At 39.6% G+C, this 20,133-nt stretch overlaps 2 protein-coding genes across 2 annotated transcripts in view; one reads left to right on the top strand and one right to left on the bottom strand.

Annotated features, from left to right (window-relative positions):
- APOO (apolipoprotein O) overlaps nucleotides 1-18,728 on the bottom strand; it is a 46,992-nt gene extending 28,264 nt beyond the window's left edge. Inside the window, exon 1 of the mRNA XM_031445701.2 lies at nucleotides 18,502-18,728. Coding sequence (XP_031301561.1) covers nucleotides 18,502-18,510 — 9 coding nt within the window. The 5' untranslated portion in view covers nucleotides 18,511-18,728. The remainder of the gene's footprint in view (nucleotides 1-18,501) is intronic.
- CXHXorf58 (chromosome X CXorf58 homolog) overlaps nucleotides 18,509-20,133 on the top strand; it is a 30,592-nt gene continuing 28,967 nt past the window's right edge. The window contains exons 1-2 of the mRNA XM_064483208.1: nucleotides 18,509-18,615; nucleotides 18,666-19,026. Coding sequence (XP_064339278.1) covers nucleotides 18,509-18,615; nucleotides 18,666-19,026 — 468 coding nt within the window. The remainder of the gene's footprint in view (nucleotides 18,616-18,665; nucleotides 19,027-20,133) is intronic.

Raw genomic sequence — 20,133 nt, 5'->3', positions numbered from 1 at the left:
TGACCATTTTAATTCTCAATTCCTGCTTTCAACCTGTAATCCTATCTACTTTTCACATATTTCATTTTTCATCTCACAGCCTTCTACTGTTTTTTAATTCAGATGTTCTTTTATGTTCTTACTGAATATTCTCACTCACTTTCATCTTTTATTTTATATCTCAACTCGTTTGCTTTTTAAATTTAACGTTTTCTTGAATTTTAATGCATTTTTCCAGTTTTATTGAGAAATAACTGACACATCATTATATAAATTTAAGATGTACAGCATGATGGTTTGATTTACATATACTGTAAAATGATTACCACAATAGGTTCAACGAATGTCTATCTTCTCATATAGATACAATTTTTAAAAAAGAAAATAAAAGAGTTTGGTGCAGCCATTATGGAAAACAGTATGGAGATTCCTCAAAAAACTAAAAACAGACTTACCATATGATCCAGCAATCCCACTCCTGGGCATATATCCAGGGGGAACCTTAATTCAAAAAGACACATGCACCCCAATGTTCATAGCAGCACTATTTACAATAGCCAAGACATGGAAGCAACCTAAGTGTCCATCAACAGATAACTGGATAAAGAAGTTGTGGTGTATTTACACAATGGAGTACTTCTCAGCCACAGAAAATAATAAAACAATGTCATTTGCAGCAACATGGATGGTCCTGGAGAATGTCATTCTAAGTGAAGTAAGCCAGAAAGAGAAAGAAAAATACTATACGATATCACTTATATGTGGAATCTAAAAAAAAAAAAGACAAAAGAACTTATTTACAAAACAGAAACAGACTCACAGACATAGAAAACAAACTTATGGTTACCAGGGTGGGAAGGGATAAATTGGGAGTTCGAGATTTGCAGATACTAATATATTAAAAAAACCAACAGATAAACAATAAGTTTATATTGTATGGCACAGGGGCCTATATTCAATATCTTGTAACTTACAGTGAAAGAGAATATAAAAATGAATATATGTATGTTCCTATATAACTGAAGTATTGGGCTGTACACCAGAAACTGACACACTGTAAGCCGACTATACTTCAATAAAAATATAAAAACATTGAAAAAAAAGAAAAAATTTTCTCCTTGTGATGAGAATTCTTAAGATTAACTCTCTCAACAACTTTCCTATATATTGTACAAGAGTGTTATCTATAGTCATCATGTTGTACATTACATGTCTAGTACTTATTTATAACTGAAAATGTGTACCTTTTGACCACCTTCCTCCAATTCCTCCTCCCTCCCACCTTCCTCCAACTATGATAACCACAAGTCCGATCACTTTTTCTACAAGTTTGGTTTTTTTATTTGCTTGCTTTTAGATTCCACATACAAGTGAGATCATACAGTATTTGTCTTTTTCTGTCTGACTTATTTCACTTAGCATAATGACCTCAAGGTCCATCCATGTTGTTGCAAATGGTAGGATTTCTTCATTTTTTATGCCTGAACAATATTTCACTATATATATATACATATATATATATATACCACAACTTCTTTATCCATTCATCCATCAGTAGACACTTAGCTTGTCTCCTTGTCTTGGCTATTGTAAATAACACAGCTATGAACATGGGGGTGCAGATACCTTTTCAAGTTAGTGCTTTTGTTTCCTTTTGATATATTCCCAGAAGTGGAATTGCTGGACCATATGGTAGTTCTATTTTGAATTTTTTGAGAAACCACCATACTGTTTTTCACAGTGGCTGCATCAATTTACAGTCCTACCAACAGTGAACAAGGGTTCTGTTTTCTCCATATCCACGCCAGCATTTATCTCTTGCCCTTTTGATGATGGCCATTGTAACAGGAGTGAGATGGTATCTCATTGTGGCTTTAATTTATATTTTCCTAATGACTTGTGATGTTGAGCATCTTTTCATATATCTTCTAGCCTTTTGTATATCTTCTTTGGAGAAATGTCTATTCAGGTCCTTTTCCCATTTTTAAATTGGGTTATTAGTTTTTCTGCTATTGAATTGTATGTATATTTATATATTTTGGCTATTAATCCCTTATCAGATACATGGTTTGCAAATATTTTTTCCCATTCTGTAGGTTGATTTTTTTTTTTTGCCGTGCAGAGGTTTTTAGTTTGATGTAGCCTCACTTGCTTATTTTTGATGCTGTTGCTTGTACTTCAGGTATCATTAATTTCCACTTTATTTTCCCCTCTTGTCCATTTTTCTAGTTTTAATATTATGCTAAGCCTGTCCCTTTATTGCCCAAGTTGTTTTCTTCACCTCCCTCTTCTCCTGTTCATCTCCGCCTGCCCAAGCCCATGCTCACTCCCACTACACAGCAAGGACTGTGGCCACAAGGGTGGTGGCACCCAAGAATGCCCCTTCCTGCAGTTGCCTTTTGAGCTTTCTGTAGGCTCTTAACAAATAACCAAAAAAAAAAAAAAAAACCTCTCACCCCTAGAGGCCTGGAAGAGCCACAGATTAACACTCCCCAGGGCCACAATTCTCTCAGCAGAGAGCACATGATTTACCTCAGGGTTTCTCAACCTCAGCACTGTTGGCATTTGGGGTTGGATCACTCCGCTGTGGGGCTGCCCTGGGCGCTGTGGGAGGCTTAGGAGCATCCCTGGCCTCCATCCACTAGATGCCAGTAGGAACCCTTCTCACTCATGAGTCAAAACTGTTTCTAGACACCGTCAAAAGTCTCCTGGGGGCATCCCCCTGCATTAGGGAGCACTGATTTATCTGAACAAATATTATTTTCTGACGTATCTTGCCAGACTTTAAGAAAATCTGTATGTTTTAAAATCCACGGCCTCAAACTTAATACACAGTGATAGAGATCAGAACAGTTAATGCCTGGGAGAGAAGCGTGTGGGGGTGGGGGTTAGACTTACTGAGAAGGAGCACAAGGGAACTTTCTGGGGTGACAGAAATGATCTATATCTTGATTGGGTGTGGTTTACAAAAGGTGTATACATTTGTCAAAACTCAAATTGCTGTATGATCTGTACAATTTACCATCTGTCCATCTCACTGTACGTAAACTACATCTCAAAAAAAATCCACACACACCTAAACCATGCCAAGTTCATGCCAAAATATGGGTGGGAACCACAGACCAGGGGGGTCATTCTTAGGAAGGAGTCAGCCACATACCTGACTGTAGTAAGGATCTGGGTGGTACAGAACTGTGCAATGGAAACCCACAGGAAGAGCCTGGGTAAAAGATCCAGAGGCAGACAAGCCTGATGCAGATGCACTGCCCATCATCTTGGGTGGTTCACTTTCTTTTTGGGCCTCAAAGAGGGCTCCTCTTGGTGAGAGACTACCCTATCCTGCCTTGACCAGACCAGAGTTATCACAAATGGGGATTCTAGATGCTGGGCCCCTGCCAGGTGGCTATCATAATTTGTCAGAGCTCATATTGATTATTCAGGTGAACCCATTCAATATTACAATTTAAGAAGGAAAGGTTGTTACAATTGGCAGAGATCACGCCAGGAAAGTGTGAAGGCAATAAGGGGGGGCAAAGAAGAACCTTCTTCAATCCTTTGTCTCCCCAGGGAAGAAAAGAAATACAAATCTAGAAGTTAGATGTCCTGAAGAAAGATTTAACCAATCAGGTAATAATCACTGAAGCTCTGGCTTTATCACCAAGGGCACTCCTGCTAGGTTGCCTGGTCAGATATGAACACAAAGACGTTCTCTCTCAGTAATGGGTTCTGACCCATTATAGTACAGCCAGACTTTTTCCTGGGAAGTGAGATCGCCTCTGGACCTTTTCCGATGAGTAGCTGAAGCCTCTAGGCTGTAGGTACCGATGGCCTGAGCACTCACTGTCCCAAGTGACAGTCCTTGAGAATTCTTATTTGCCAGGCTCACTCTCCACCCAGGGCAGATGGCCTGGCTCAGTAAGTGGGTATATATGCACTTTCTAAGAGCTAATTAAACATTCTCTACTTTGGATTAGATGAGTTTGGCTTACTAGAACAAAGTCAAGCCCACTCTGCTAAGAGCTCTATCTTCAATGAGTGCTAAGCCACAGCCACAGACTAACTAGATTCAAAAGTTGCACTGCTTTAGATCCAGCCTTTCCTCTGCAGTGGGCCCTTCAGTTATTAGATGCCCCCTTGGAATTCAGCTAGTTGGGGATCTCAAATTAAGGACCCTAATTTATTGGCTTGATTGAGGTTTTGAATATAGCTGTAAGAGACCCATAGTCATAGGGGAAACTAAAATTTAGCTCAGACAAAGGTGAGTTAGTGACCCTTAGCTTTGCAAACCTCAGAGGGAGTGTCATTGAGTTCCCTGGCTCATGTGGTTAAACCCTCTTTCTTTTTGTCTGATTCTATTCCCCAGCAAGATATCTTATACACTCTCCCCCTATCAAGGTATATTCTCCATCTTAGACCTCTGGACTCTCTTTGTCTTTCAACTTTTATTTTACATAGTTCTCAGAGGGCTTAAATGTCAATGGAAACTGAGCACCAGGATTGGCAGTTGGTTGGATGGGGCCCTAACAAGAAGTGGTGCAAAGGAGTAGGCCACCACTGTCTTAAAGGCTTTCACGTCTTAGTCTCTCCAATGAAGCCCATCAAGGACTGATGAGAACAAAATAAATCTGGTTAGGTAAGCGGGGTTATATGTGATATAACAATTGGAAGAGGTCAACTAGAATTTAATTTCGAAAACAAATATTTACTATATACCTATTACATGTCAGGCACAGTGCTAAACAGGACACAACACTTAAGCAGACGTAATCCCTGCTTGCCCTTACAGAGTTTCCGGGAAGCTCATGCGTTTACTCAGAAAGACACAGGTCACAATTTAAAAAAAAATATTTTTCTAGAGACTCAGGCATGAGATTGAGTTTAGTCTTCAGCACCAGCAGCAAGGGCAGATTCTAGGACACAGTTAACCAAGGTATGAATTGGATGAGGTCACACTCAGATCATAATGGATATTCAGAAGGCTAAACTATCTTTGTTTTGCAAATAAAAGTGTACTGCCCACTCTCTAGTTCCAGGACCACTTTCTGATTGTGTCCCAGTAAAACTGCTTTAAAGACAAATAAAAATCTCAAGCTAAATAAGTCTCCCTTAGAATTATTCAAGGACGCTCAGGAATGGTGGGGCTCAAATCCTTGATAACTTGCTTTCTTCTTCAACTTCATGAAAAACCCAGTATATAGTCTCCCTCCTTATTAAGAAGGGTAATCTTTTATTCTCCTACAATTACAGATCTATTATCTTATTAGACCTTCCATTAAAAATACATGTTTCCTGTTCAATAAAATGTAAGCCTCGCGTTGCAGGCCTGTATACACAGAAGGTTTCAGAATCACCTGGGGAGTTTTTAGAAGTGCAGATTCCAATGCCTTCCCCCAGAGTGTCTGATTCAATAAACCTAAGAGAGCTCCAAGAATCTATTCCCACGATCAGCCAAGTTTAGAAAACCACTATTCTACAAGCAGATGCTTTGGGAACAGTTATTCAACTTAAGTTTGTATAAACACTCAATCGTACTTATTTCTAAAAACATTTGAAAAAATGAAATGAAAATCATCCTAAACCTAAAAAGAAACAGTGACTGGCCACCCACTAGCGAAATTATGGGATTTATTTACATTCAAGAAAATCTTTCCCATCTTAAACACAACACAAACAACACCTCCCCACCCCTGATCCCCTTTCTAACTATTTTATCCTTCCATCTCCCTCCAATGACAAATTTTTTTTTTAAGTCTGGTTAGAAGGCAGAATAGTGGATACCCTTAGCAAGCTGGGCAATGACTAGAAGGGCCCTGAAGGCTTCTTGAGTACCAGATATACTAGTATGGTCAGTTTCTGAAAATTCCGTGTGATCTGTGCACTTTCCTGTATATATGGTATATGTCAACACAAAGTTAGACAGATTCTGTCTGCCTTCTCTACTTTATTCCCTCCTCCCTTCACTACTCAATATATCTAAAACCAGTTTTCCCAAGGCCACCAATGGCCTCCCAGTTACTAAACTCCAATGGACATGTGGTACCTCGGCTGCACCCTGAAACTGTGACCACTCCCCCATCTTGAAACTCTCTCTTACTCTGGCTTCTGATTCTACTCTGGCCCCATCCTATAAGCTTTTTTTGCAGGGCACTTTTACTCTCCTTTTGGGCCTTCTCTTCTTCTGCCCATCTCTTCAAGGTTAATGAGTCAGAGTAGTACTTAACCCTCTCCTCTTCTCACTCCAGAGCAATTTCATTTAAATCTAGGTCTTTAACACCCACCTTATGCTACTGATGCCCAAATCATATTTCCAGCCTGGCCTCTCCCTAAGCCTCAGGCTTGTGTGTCTCACCAGGTTTTTCAATTGCTGCCTCATAATGAATTCTCTTTCTCCAAAAACCTGTTTTTCTCTGAGTTCCCTACCTCATTCAATAGCCTTACAAGTCACACAGTCAAAGGACAACATCAAAGCAACTCTTTAATGAAACAATGAAAATAGACTTCAAAAACAACAAGATGTGGTTGCAGGCTCCGTCATCTGATAAAGTGAATAAGCAAAGAATTACACCACCTATGAGAAATGCACTACCAAAGGACAGGAGTAACACAGAAAAAGGAATTATGTACCACAACTGGTAATTCTGGGAAACAACTGTAGAGAGAAGACAGAATCAACAATCAGAAGTTTATGCCTTTCTGCCTTTCTCCGTTCCTTCCTTCCATTTTTTTTTTAAGCAAAGTCACCCACCATATTGATGTTAAGATTCAGTTCACTAAAAAGAGCCTCTGTAAAGAGCTGTAACAAAAAAAACCAAAGGTTTGGAACATGAGGATGATTTCTGACACACTACAATCTGTTCAGCTATACTCATACGTAGCTACAATCTCTAGATGGAGAAAATATAAGCAACCATAAACCATGGCTGCTGCATATCACAAACATTCTCAATCCAGAAGTTCCCTTTTAATTTCAAGGTCAGATGGAAAGTCATTGGTAATCTACTCAAAACAACTTGGTATCAAAAACTGCATAAATAAATCTAATGTTTTAATTATTGCATTTTAGCTATTATATCATTTAGCTGTCATATATCCTATATACTAAAATGTGCAGCTATGGCCAAAGTTACTGAATAACATCATTTTTATATCTATCACTGTGGGTGGAAAATAAACGCATTTGGAGACATTTTAAAAGTAAATGCCATTTCACAACATTGTAAAATGACTATAACTCAATAAAAAATGTAAAAAAAAAGTAAATGCCATTTAAAATTAAATATTCCCCTATTTATAGGAAATGAGGCACAATTATGTATTTTTCCCCATATGTTACACTGGTTCTTTGATCTTCGGTTAAACTTTTCTGCACAAATTTCCAACTGAAAGCATTTTTCATGTAAAAACAAAATGCTTTTAATCTGATTCTTTTCAGTTGTTTAAGAGGTAAAAATCTGAAATGGATTTTTAAAAAAACTGACAATACTTTTGAGGTTATCTTTGTTCTTAAAAAAGAACATAAAACAAAAAATAAATTATGTGAAAGAATTTAGGGTAAAACAAAATGATGAAAACAATCAACAATATTGCCCAAACAGGTTGCATTGCTGTCCTTAGTAATGTGTCATAAACTGAATTAAAAATAAAGAGAAACTAAATGAGTCCACATTCTTCAAACATCAGAAGACTATGCCTCCCTCATAACGAGTATTCAGTACAGAACTTGTATTTTACACATCCTTTCTAATCTGGAGGGCCACATACCAAGCCTGTAACAGAGGCTATTCTCTGAGAAAAGGGTTAGAGGGAAGCAGATGATGGGAAACTGATAATTATCTTAACTGCACTGTTTGACCTTTTTTTTGCTTCTTTTTTAAATTGAGTTAGTCAATTTACAATGCTGTGTCAATTTCTAGTGTACAGCACAATTCTTCAGTCATACATGAATATGCATATATCCATTTTCATATTATTTTTCACCATGAGCTACTACAAGATATTGAATATATTCCCTTGTATTATACACTGACTTTTTACAAGGAAAAGTTAATTCAGCATTACTTACACAATTTTTAATATATATATTTTTATTGAAGTATAGTCAGTTTACAATGTGTCAATTTCTGGTGTACAGCGTAATGCTTCAGTCATACATGAACATACATATATTCATTTTCATATTCTTTTTCTCTGTAAGCTACTACAAGATATTGAATATATAGTTCCCTGTGCTAAACAGTACGAACTTGTTGTTTATCTATTTTAATATATATTAGTTTTTAATATAATATTACTTATATAATTTTTAAAATAGGTATTTTCTCACCTCACACCCAATGGCCACTATCAAAAAAACAGAAAATAACAAGTGTTGACGAGGATATAGAGAAACTGGAACCCTTGTTCATGGCTGGTGGGATTATAAAACGGTGCAATTAACAAGGAAAACAATATGGAGGTTCTTCAAAAAACTAAAAATAGAATTACCATATGATCCAGCAATTCCCCTTCTGCATATACATCCAAAAGAATTGAAAGCAGGGTCTCAAAGATAAATTTACACATCCACCTTCATAGCAGCATTATTCATAATAGCCAACAGGTGAAAGATACCCAAGTGTCTGTGGACAGATGAATGGATAAACAAAACGCAGTATATACACACAATGGAAAATTAGAACCTAGAGGATATTATGCTAAGTGAAATAAGCCAGTCACAAAAGACAAATACTGTATGATTTCACCTATATGAAGTATTTAAAGTAGTCAAATTCATAGAAACAGAAAGTAGAATGGTGGTTACCAGAGGCTTGGGGGGAAGGAGGAAATTGGGATTTGTTGTTTAATGGGTACAGTTTCAAGTTGGCCACATGAAAAAATTCTGGAGATCTTTTCCACAACAGTGTGAATATATTTAATACAACTGAACAGTATATTTAAAAATGGTTAAGATGGTAAATATCATATTATGTAGTTTTTTTACCACAATTCAAAAATATGGAACTAAAAAAAATTGCTTAAGATGATTTTTTAAAATGCAGCCAGAGAAAAAGTGTACCTCCTCCAAAAAAAAAGTATTTTCTCTTCAAAGTAGTAACCTTGACATATCATATACTGAGTCAGAATTTACTGCAACTATTTATATAACAAATAAAGGAAAATTACTTTTGATATGTGATCATATGGCTTCCATTTCCAAATGCCTTCAGATCAAATTTTAAGCCTATAAAAAAATCAGTCTCAACATATTTGAAATAAAAGGAGACTAGAAAATGGTATTTGTTTAAAAAGCAGGGGGGAGGGATTTGTGTGATTTCTGAAAATGTCAAATTGAGGGTATATAAGTATGCCCAGAAACGAGTCTGAGAAAGATGTTAACAGTGGTTATCTATAGGTGGTGGGATTAAGAAGATTCTTTAGTATTATCTGTATTTCCTAAAGTTTTTGCAATGAATATTAATTTGTTTTGAAACATGCAAGAAACGAAAATGGCTGGCTCCTGAGAATATTCTAAAGAATCCACCTCAGAGTATGATGACAACTCCAAATGAAAAGGGACAAAAATGTTTTGATCAGTGATGATATTTTTGGAATAAATATATTGATCAGTGACGGTGTGTTTGGAAGAGATGTAGTGACAGAATAATTAAATCTGTCCTCTCAAAATGACTGTTTTGACAGGCACTCATTTGGGTGTATAAATCTGACAGCACTTACACTTTAACAACAAGAGAAACCACAATCATTTCAATCTGTTTCACAGTGAAGGAATTATGAAGCCAATATTTTTAAAGTTCAGACTTTAACCAATGAAAAGAAAAATGTCTTCCAACTATGACAAACACAGCTATTTTACAAGAAACTTTCGATTCTGTCATTCTGTACTGGAGTAACTGATACTTCCTAGTTCTTCCTTATCCACTGCAAAAGCACATTGTGATCTCAAGAGATAAGTAAAGAAGAAAACTGAGACTGTTTTCAAGATTAACATTATTTTTTTAATAGAAAACCAGCTTCTGTTTTATCTTTGGAGGGCAGAATTCACCACAAAATTAGGTCAGCAAAGCAAAGATGTTTCATTTGCAATTGTTTCATTTTCTGCTAGTTATCAGATTTCGTTAAATTCATGCTAAAAAAATAATAAACTTGTCTGATAAACAGGAAGGAAACCTCAGAGCCAAAGAGTGAGATAATTGTTCATTCAGGCAGGTTTTGAGTCATCTGGTTGGGCTGTACTGGTTTTACAGACTTGGAACACAGAGGACATGTAATTTACCATGTTTCAAATTTATTTTGAACTTCCTCATTCAGACAGAAAGTTAATAGTGCTTACCTAAAACTCTAAAATATGTATGTTTCTTTTCCCTCTTGGAATGGCATCCCAAGACCCATTCAATCTCTTCTGAGTTAAGGAAATATAGAGAGGAAAAAAAATCATAGGGGGAACATTTACTACAAAACTTGCCTTTCAAATGTTTCTACATTTTCAAACAACTAAAAAAAAATTCCACTTTCTAAGAGGAAGAGCTAGTAAAGTTTATCTTTAAAGACCCAGGTTTCGGTTCCTAATAGATCACTGTGTGCACAGAGAACACGGAACTGACAATAACTGCCTTCAACCTCATCTCAGTTATTCACAGCCTTTTTCTTCTCTAAGGAAAAAAGGAAACCACAAAACTCTTTTGGGAAAAAAAATCGTGTGCAAGGCTCAACTCAGCTGATGACAATCTGGATTCATAATGAAAAATCTCTGAGAATAAGGAACGAAAACAAGAAAAATCAATATTTGGACTACACACAGCAACTTTTAACAGTGCTCCCAAACGATGTGACTCTACCAACAGGCTCAGAATCAATATTTGCCAAGTGAGGTCAGCCATTAACAGAAGACTTAGGAAACTTGGTGGAGTCCTCGTATCACTTGATGCTGACTTACTCACTCACCAGTTTAACCCATGTCATCATACGACACACGAAGCAGCACCCCTAATGGGAAAGGAGACGCATTTCAGCAAGCACAAAGAAAAACAGGCTGTTTTTTCACAAGGATTGACGTCTGTGGGATGGGGAGGGAGACAAATGAACCTTTATTATTTTCATACATCCTATTTAAAAACACTCTTCAAAGGAATGAAAAGGCACATCTGAAAAAAGAAACCACTGAGTATTCCTCCCAACTAAAGCAATGAACGTGCACTTGCAAACCTATCTCCAGCTCCCACAGAGGCCTCCCCATCCTCACCCAACCAAAGACCTCCTTAAATTGGAGCCAGTGTGGGCTTTGAATAAAACACACTGCATTGCTTCAAAGAGTTACCATAAGTAGAAAAACAAAGGGTAACTGTATCTAAAGTGCCTTTAAAACAATATTCATTCAAAATACAACTCGTTGCCTATAAGGCTATTATGAAAATATGGCTTAATATTCAAAGTTATAGACTCTCAGCATATTGAAAACTCTACAACCCTTGTTCTAAATTCTTGCTGCTACAAGTTTTAGGGCACAAAGAACACAAGTTTTAAAGCCCACTACACTAAGAAACTGGCACTGTTCAAGTTTTCTAAAGAAAAAAATGGCATGAGGCCATGCAAAGATCAAGAAAACCCCAGCAAAAGTAAAAAAAAAATAGCTTCCAAATTTTAAAATCTATCTTTAGGCATGTTTTCCCCCCTGAAAATATCCACATAAAGTTTCATGTTGTATGCACTAAAATTCCACTTAAGCATTACTGGGGGAAATCAACTGATACAAACTCTTTTAATTCTTTCATTAAAAAATCTTTTGGTACGTTCCTGTCATATTATAAATAAGTCAACTCTCAAGTTTTTGAAACAGATACGTACCTTTGCTATAGAGATTTCTTATGCATCTACTTACTTACACTAATTTTAAATGTACCATACAAACAGGTATCAAAGTTCATTTCTTGGCCTCTAAGAAGTCCCAGACTAGCCTAGAAAGGATATGGGTGTGGAACACACATACATATAAATTAAAAATTAAACCTTTAAATCATAATAAAGTCTACAAATATGCATAGGGATCATGGGGGTAATAAATTCATTTATCATAAATGTCTAGTGAATTATCTACTGTTCTCCATTTTGTCTTTGCTCTCCATTCCTTTAAGGTGTAATTCATCTACTTCTTCCTTCTCCTCTTTCAGTGTTACCTGCACATAAGAGGCTATTTGTATTTTAGAAATAGATAGAAGAGTATTACAGGGTCCTGAGCAAATTCAGTTCCAAATGAGAAGTGAATTTACTTAAGTTTCAGCTACTTTTTACAGTCCGAAGTCCATAGTGCTAACCTAAAACACTAGATCACTTCCGTGGACAGATGTGATGCAGAAGGGATTGAAAATATCTGAAACATTCATACAGTGCTTTGTAGTTCACTGTTCTTTTTACATGTTATCGCATTTGAACCTCCCAACAATCCTGTGTGATATGGAGGAGCATGTGACTGTCCCCACAGTACCCTGATGCGGGGACTCTGAGAGATTAAGAAACCTCATTAAGGTTGCTCAGCCAGAAACCAGAAACTACAACTGAAACCCAAGCCTGTGCTTTCTGACTGCAGCCAGCAGCGAAGGGCAGTTTTTTCTTCTTTGTGATCTACCACCCAACATCTCTGAAGGGTAAGAAAGGCAGAACATCCAACTAATTCTGCATACAAATATGTATTTATGTGAGTAAAAATGTACTCGCTATAATTCCTCAAGGAGAATTCCCTCAGAGATACATTCTAAGGGGGAAAATTCTTGTTATCTTTCAAAATATGTGACATTGAAAATAATATTCAAGTAAAATAAAGTTACAGTATTTCTCTTCCAATTTACAGATGATTTTCCTTTTCCACTTAGCAGTGTAATTCTCCCCTCAGTTTGTGCTAGTAATGTACTATTCATGGTCAGAAAATTAATTTCAGAAAGAAAGGAATTATATTGAGACCAAACAGCCACAAAACAAGTATGTGAGGTAATAATGCCTTATAGCCAAAGCTATGGTCATCTCAGGCTCCTCTGAGCACTGAGCTCTGAGTACAGGTCACAACTCCGCCCTTCAGGAAGGAAATGACGCAGACCAGCTTTCCCTAGGCCATTTTCTGGCCTTTGAAGCATCTGATGATTCCCCCATTTCCAGCCCACATCTGTCTAATGAAAACTCCATACTCTTGGGTTCCATGTCAACTGATTACCACCTCTTAATGTCCACAGGTACTTCAACAAGTCCAACTTGTTGAAAAGCAAATTACCACCTCCCCCAAAACCAAACTCAGCCTTCTTCTACTTTCCCACCTCAATGAATAGTTCTAACAACCACTCAAATTTCCAAGCCAAAAACCTGGGTGGCATCCTTAAATTCTCCTTCTCCCAACTCTGCCACATTCAGTCAACTACCAACTTTTGACATCAAAAACAAAAAACTTTTGGAAAGCTCCAAGACTGTGCACCACCATAACACTACCATAGCAGCCTCCTACAAGACACCAACTAAAAGTTAGTAACAGCTCATATTTATCAAACATTTCCTTTGTACCGAACACTGTGCTGAACTTTGGGTTTGAGTTAATTTAATCCACACAACAATTTGAGGTTGGTGCTAGTCTTATTCTTGTTTTACAGATGAGGACACAGCTACAGAGAACTTTAGTGTCTCACACCTAGGTAACATGGTAAAGTCCAAGGTTTTAACTTGGCACTGAACACTCAGCTTCTGTTTCCTTGCATGCACTTTTCTGCTCTGCTTGGAAGGCCCTTTCAACCTTGTCTGCTCAGCTTCAAAGGCCAGGGCAAGCATGTTCTACAAAGTGTCCTGATGCCCCCTGCTGGTGCTCATTCCTCTAAGTCAGTAGTTCTCAAGGTTGGTTACATGCCCTAGAAACTAGACACCTAGATCTCAACCCTAAAGATCCTGATGACATCGGTCTGGGTGCAGCCTGGGCATCAGGACTTATAAAAGCTCCCCAGGTGATTTTAATGTGCAGTCAAGGTTGAGACATACTGCTCTATGTTTCCCCAACCTTTTTATATCAGAGCACTTATCCCACTGCACCTGAATGAACTCTTCATGTCTGTGCCACTAACCGCATTGTGAGCTCCTGAAACTCAAGTTTCACGGTCACCCTGGGGGGCTTTTTCAAAACTAGAGGTTCCTGGACTTCACCAAAAACTGTATCAGACCCATGGGCAGGGCCTTGGGAACTGTCTCACAAATAACTCTGACGTGTGGCCAAATTTGGGGACTCTCTCCTAGGTAAGAAACAAGTCTTTTCATTTATACCCGCCAAGGTACAACACAGTGCCCAGCCCATAGCTGAACTGTGATAAACATTTGTGTAACGAATGAAATCTAGTAACGTGAATCTGGAGACTGGGTGTATGTATCCAACATTCAACACCCGGAAAAACTACTTGCTGCAACAGAATGCAAACACAGGGCAGATTTTCAATGTGTTTTGTAATCCAGCAGTGCCCCCTACTGACTTGAAGATGGAAAACTAAATCAAAACAATGATTAGAGTTTAAATATTTTAACTGCATATGCAAATAACTCGTCAAACACATTGTACTTTTCCCATCAATGCCTATACTATCAATTCTTTTGCCCTCCAGTCCTAGTTGACCCAAGATGATAACTCTCAAAGCCAGATCAATCCTACCATTTGCTCAAGCCCACTCCCAGGCTGCAATCATGATAGGCTGCCCTTAGTGGCTCTCAGCACAGCCCTCAAAGCCTCTCATTTGGTTTGTTGTTGTTGTTGTTGTTCTTTATCAATGCCTCTTCCAAATCCCACCACCACCAGCTCATAAAATCACCCACCTCGAAAACACAAGAAACCATTCATCTACCAATCTGCCTCAGTTCTTGCTATTCAAAGACCAGTAGCATCTAAACCACCTAGAAGCTTGTTAAAAAATGGACACTCTGAGGCGTCCCCCTCCCAAGACCTACTGGATCAGAATCTGTATTTTAACAAGAGTTGCACGCACATTAAAGTTTGAGAAGCACTGGTTCTCACCTACTAGACCTGACACTGCCATTTTATGACATATTTTTCTAAATTCTTTTGCTCTCTTGAAATAAAATTCATCACCCACTTACACACATAAGTTCCAAAAAAGAGACCAGTATGTTGATTTGATGGGAACACAATGGAGAACAAAAAGGAAAGATTTACAAGAATTATATTTCAATATATAAACATTTAACACAACTAAATTAAAGACGTGAAGAACCACCCAAATTTCTAAAACATACCCTAGGCGGGAGGTATCATCCAGTTGAGAGCCACTAGTCTATAATCACTCCCACCCTTCTTTTCTTTCCATCTCACAGGTGGAAGGGAGTATCTCTCCTCCTTTTTAAAGCTGAGGGATTCTCTTTTATAAAAGTTCCCTCCCTACATTCCTCTCTAAGCCATAAACACTGCCAAATCTTGAATACTGGAACAACCACAAAGCAACTCTAGAATCTTGACCAAACATGTCCCTCTAGTTACTATGTTCTCCCTCCTCCCCTTGACAGTTAAGCTTATAAACCCCAACACTGTGTCCATTTATTTACTCATTTTTCAGTCACCAACCCATACTAATCTAGCTTTCAAGTCCATCAGTAAAACCTACATAAAAAAGATCATGAAAGCTTTCCAAACAAATTGCCCAAATCAGTGAACACGGCTCCAAACTCATCTAACTCATCTTTCTGTAATGGACATCATGGGCGCACATCCAGTCTCCATTCCCTCATTGTGTTCATAGATTCATTTCTTTCCCATGTGACTAAGGTAAAGTGACCCCATCCTGAGCTGATCCTGTTTAGTCTAAGCCAATCAGGGTATGGTATTCCCCCAGCACTGGTATTCAGCAGGCACCTGACCTAAGGTGATCCAATGAGACTGAAGTAAAAGTGTAATCCAAACATGGGCGTTTTGTCCTCTCTCTTGCTCTAGTAAATGGGCAAACATGTGTTACTGGCAGTCATCTTAACAACCATTAGGGGAACCAATCTTATAGCAGAAAGCCAAGAAGAGACGGGCTCCTTGAAGACATAGTTGACCCACAGGAGTTCACCCTTCCTCTGGACTCTGTGAGATAATTTTCCTTACTATTTAAGCAATTGGGTTTTTCCACCTAAAAGCATCCTAACATAGTCTGTCCTTGAAACTTTTCTTCCTTTAATTTTCCAAGTATCACTCTTGTGCTCCTACTTCTGCTTATCAAAAGTTGCTTCTCAAACAGCCCTGGCCTCCCCTCTTTCTCTTTCTTACATTTTGGTGTCCGCCAAGGTTCCTTGTGAGCTTTTCTATTCAGCTCCCTTTACCTTTCCCATGACACAGCAGAAATGAGCTACTGGCACTTCCCCCAATGGAGTACCACTGCTGACTTTCCCCTGAGGAAACTCCCATCTTTCAGAATTTGCCTCCCCTGAAATCCACAGGGGTTCCTTGCCTTTTTTGTGCCATAGACCTCTTTGACAGTCTGATAAGCTCTACAGACCCTTTCTCAAAATGATGCTTCTAACTGCATAAGATGCCAATTATATGGCAATATACTTACAAAAATATTTTTAAAACCCCAAAACTGATATAGTAATATGTGCTTCTTTATTTGCTCATTAAATAAAAAGATATAATAGTGAATCTTATAATTTTGAAGCAGTGATGAGCATGTTATTTTGAGATCTGCAACAACTGTAATGTGATATGAAAATGTCTGACATTCATGAGTCCTGTTGACTTCTATTGGTGACAGGTACTGCTAATACTAGTATACTTTGTTGCTGTAGTAGCTTATTAATCATTCCCAACGAACCACATGTCTTTATATCCATGCTCTTGTGCAGGTGCCCACCATATTGACTCTAGGCTTGGCCACGTAACTTGTTTTGACATCAGCAAATGTGATGCAAGCGGCTGTTCACACATGGGGACTAGCCCTCTTGGAACCCAGTAACAATGTGAGGAAGCCCAAGATAGCAACACTGAGGGGCTTCAGGCCCACAGACAGGGGAATAAGGCAACCTTGGAGTCTAGCCACTAGCTGAATTCAATCATTGGGGGATGCCAGCAGAACTGCCCAGCCAATCTATAGACGGTGAGAAATAATAAATTGTTGTTTTAAGGTCGTTATTTGGAAATACATAACTGAAACAGTTATCTACATTCATAACTGAAGGAAATGATTGGTAAAAAAGATTATTTTTTCTCCCATTAGAGTTCAAGAACTCCCTGAATTCTATCCACAGACCCTCTGAAGGCATAGAACCACAGGTTAAGAATCCCTGGTAAGACAGGAGATCCTGCTCTCCTTTTAACTATCACAGTACATTGTTGATAGTCATAAACTGATCACAGCATAACCTTTGTTGTTGCAACCCTAAAACTGAGTTGAGCTCCTAGCACATAATAGGTGTTCAACACAAATTTATCAAGTGAACCCAAGTTGCTTATGGGATCTGATTTCTTAATTAAACTGTGAGCTGTCTGAAAACAAAAATAAAAGCAAATACTTAGATGTCAATTCCATGTGCCAGGGCCTTTTCCAAGTGTTTTACACATAGTAACTTATTTATCCCTTATAATAAACCTACAAGGTAGATGCTATTCCCTCAATTTCACTAATAGGAAAACAGGCACAGAAAGGTTAAGTGACGTGCCCAAGGTCATATAGCTAGAAAGTGGCAATGCCAGGACTGGAAGGCCAAATCCATGTTCTGATTTTATAGCCTGTCCTAATGCACCCAGAGCACATTGCAGAAGCGCAAAAGAACTTTTAAATGAGTAGTACAATTGTGAGATTTCCCTAGCACTATTTAATGGGTGCAATGCTTCTTAGAGACTCATTTCTGGTAGCTAGTGATTTGTTTTTCATGATAGAAAAACATTTACTTTTTTTTAAGTAGTAGAATAGCTTCATGTTCAAATGCAGATTTTCGAAAGTCTTCACTATAAAAGTAGATTTCTTTCAAAAGACAATAATTCATAAAATGTTCAGAAGGGGGTCTATCTACATAATGTTCATTGGGGAGGGGAGAGAAGTTTCAGCTTCCCCCTCTCACCCAGCCATTTCCATGCCAGCCTCCCCGACATCCTGCAGCAGCTTCTCCGAAGGTGACCCTCCCCCATTCATACACCAGGTTCTGAAACCTGACCTCGCCAAACCAAAGCTGGACCCCTTAGTGTCCTGAGCTGGCCTCACCCTACCCACGGATTCAAGAGGGCACGTGCCGAAGGGTGGATGCTTTGTGAGGTACTTTAGCTTTTTAAAGCGTTTTATTCATGAGAGCAAGACCCAAACGGCCCCACCCACCCACCCCCAGTCTCACGCCTCCGCCCGGCAGCCGCTCGCTCCAAGGGGACCGGTGAATGAACCGCGGGGCCGAGACGCAGCCGGCCCGGAGGCGGGAAAAGCCTCGGGGCGAGCGGGGCCCGGTCCCCGGAAAGGCCCACGAGAGCGCGGGGAGGGCTCCGGGCGGCCGGGAGGGGGCGGCGACAGCTGTGACCCTGCTCCACGCTCTCACCTTGAACATGTCGCTGGCAGCGGCGGCTCCGGCGGGGTCACCCGGACCTTGGCCCCGCCCACTAGGGAGAGGTAGCTACGGCGGCCGGGTAGGGTCGAATTCCTCCGACCGCAAGTGGGCCGCGGTGCGGATGACGGCTGTACAGCCAATTTGATTCCGCGAAGGCTTAGCTCGGAAGCCTGGGCTGGAAGCGGTGTCGTTGAGCTGCCGCGCGTCGCGCCTCGGGCGGCAAGCGAACTCAAGCCCCGCCTTCCGGAGGCTCCGCCCCTGCGCCGGCTGTTGCTAGGCGGCAGGAAAGCGCCCGCTCAGTGTGGGCGGCACGCGGGGGCGCAAGGAGGGAGGGGCCGGGAGCCGCGCGGCGCTGGGAATCTTCCGTCACCGCCGCGATTGGGCGCCCAGCGGCGTAGGCTGGGAATCCTATGTGCGGAGGCCGCCGGGCGGGGGCGCTCAGCAGGCCTCAGGCGGCCTCGAAAGCCTTGCAGCCGGAAGCCGCCGACCTCGGGGCCTGGATTTACCTCACAAAAGGTTTTCAAATTTTTTTTTTACCCTGGGCTGGACATTTCTAATATTTTAAATTTAAACTAATTTGCTACTTCCTTTAGCCTCGAAAGACTCTTTTTTTTCTCTGTAAAATTCTTAAGCGTCTATCCCTCACAGGGAATCAGATGTTTGTCCCTTAATATGACAATAATTATTAACAAGAATAACAAGCACCAACAGCTTTTACTATAGGCCCAGCTATGATCGAAATTCCTTACACATATTCTCCTCACTCTTTCCGACATCCCAAGTAGGTGGACACGATTATTATTCCCCCATCTAATAGATGAGGAAACTGAGGCACAAAGAGGTAATATGTACAAGGTCACACGGGAGGAAATTGGGAAGCCGGGATCCAAACCTAGGTAGTCTGCCTTTAAACTCTATGATCTCACCTAGGGAACTGTTATAGTGTCCCATAATGGGAGGTATGTTTAAAATTTCATTCTGTATTTCCCCTTCTAACCCCATAGAAAGTATAAACCCATTCAGGTGGGCATCCAGAAGATTTTGGGGGTTTGAGTGGTGCTGTGTCACTGCTCTCCAGCCAAAGACCACATCTGTAGTTGAACAAGTTGGTTTTATTTATTATTCTTGCCAGGAAAATGCACACCTTGGGAAACAGTGGGGCATCTCAGTAAGAGGGTGTTAGAAAGATTTGTTGTAGGGTTTGGGTTTTGGTTGGGTGATTTGGCACAAGTTCAAGGAAGCTGGGCTTTGCTCTGGGCTGGGTGGTGTAAGCCAGGGTTAACACCATAGCCCAGCTGTGAGTGCCAGGCCAGCTCCCAGATGTTAAGGGCTGATTTTCTCCTTCTCAAGAGAATTGTATATTCCAAGCTATCCCCATCCGCATCCCTAAGGAGGAATATTGAGGGAACTCTGAAGGTTCTACATCAGTACTGGAATGTCATATTATATAAAAGTGTGATTTATAAATGATAAATTAGGGCAGAAATTTTTAATTCAGGGGGTACAAGAACTTGGGGAAAAATAGCAACTTTATTTTCACTAACCTCTAACTGAACTTTAGCATTTCTCTCAATTATAGTGTAGGTAACAAACCACAGTAGTATCAGCAGTACTTGTGACTTT

The sequence above is a fragment of the Camelus dromedarius genome, chromosome X (assembly GCF_036321535.1).
Source record: "Camelus dromedarius isolate mCamDro1 chromosome X, mCamDro1.pat, whole genome shotgun sequence".
NCBI lineage: Eukaryota > Metazoa > Chordata > Mammalia > Artiodactyla > Camelidae > Camelus > Camelus dromedarius.
Note: the sequence above shows the minus strand (reverse complement) of the source record. Positions and strands in the feature narration are given on the sequence as shown.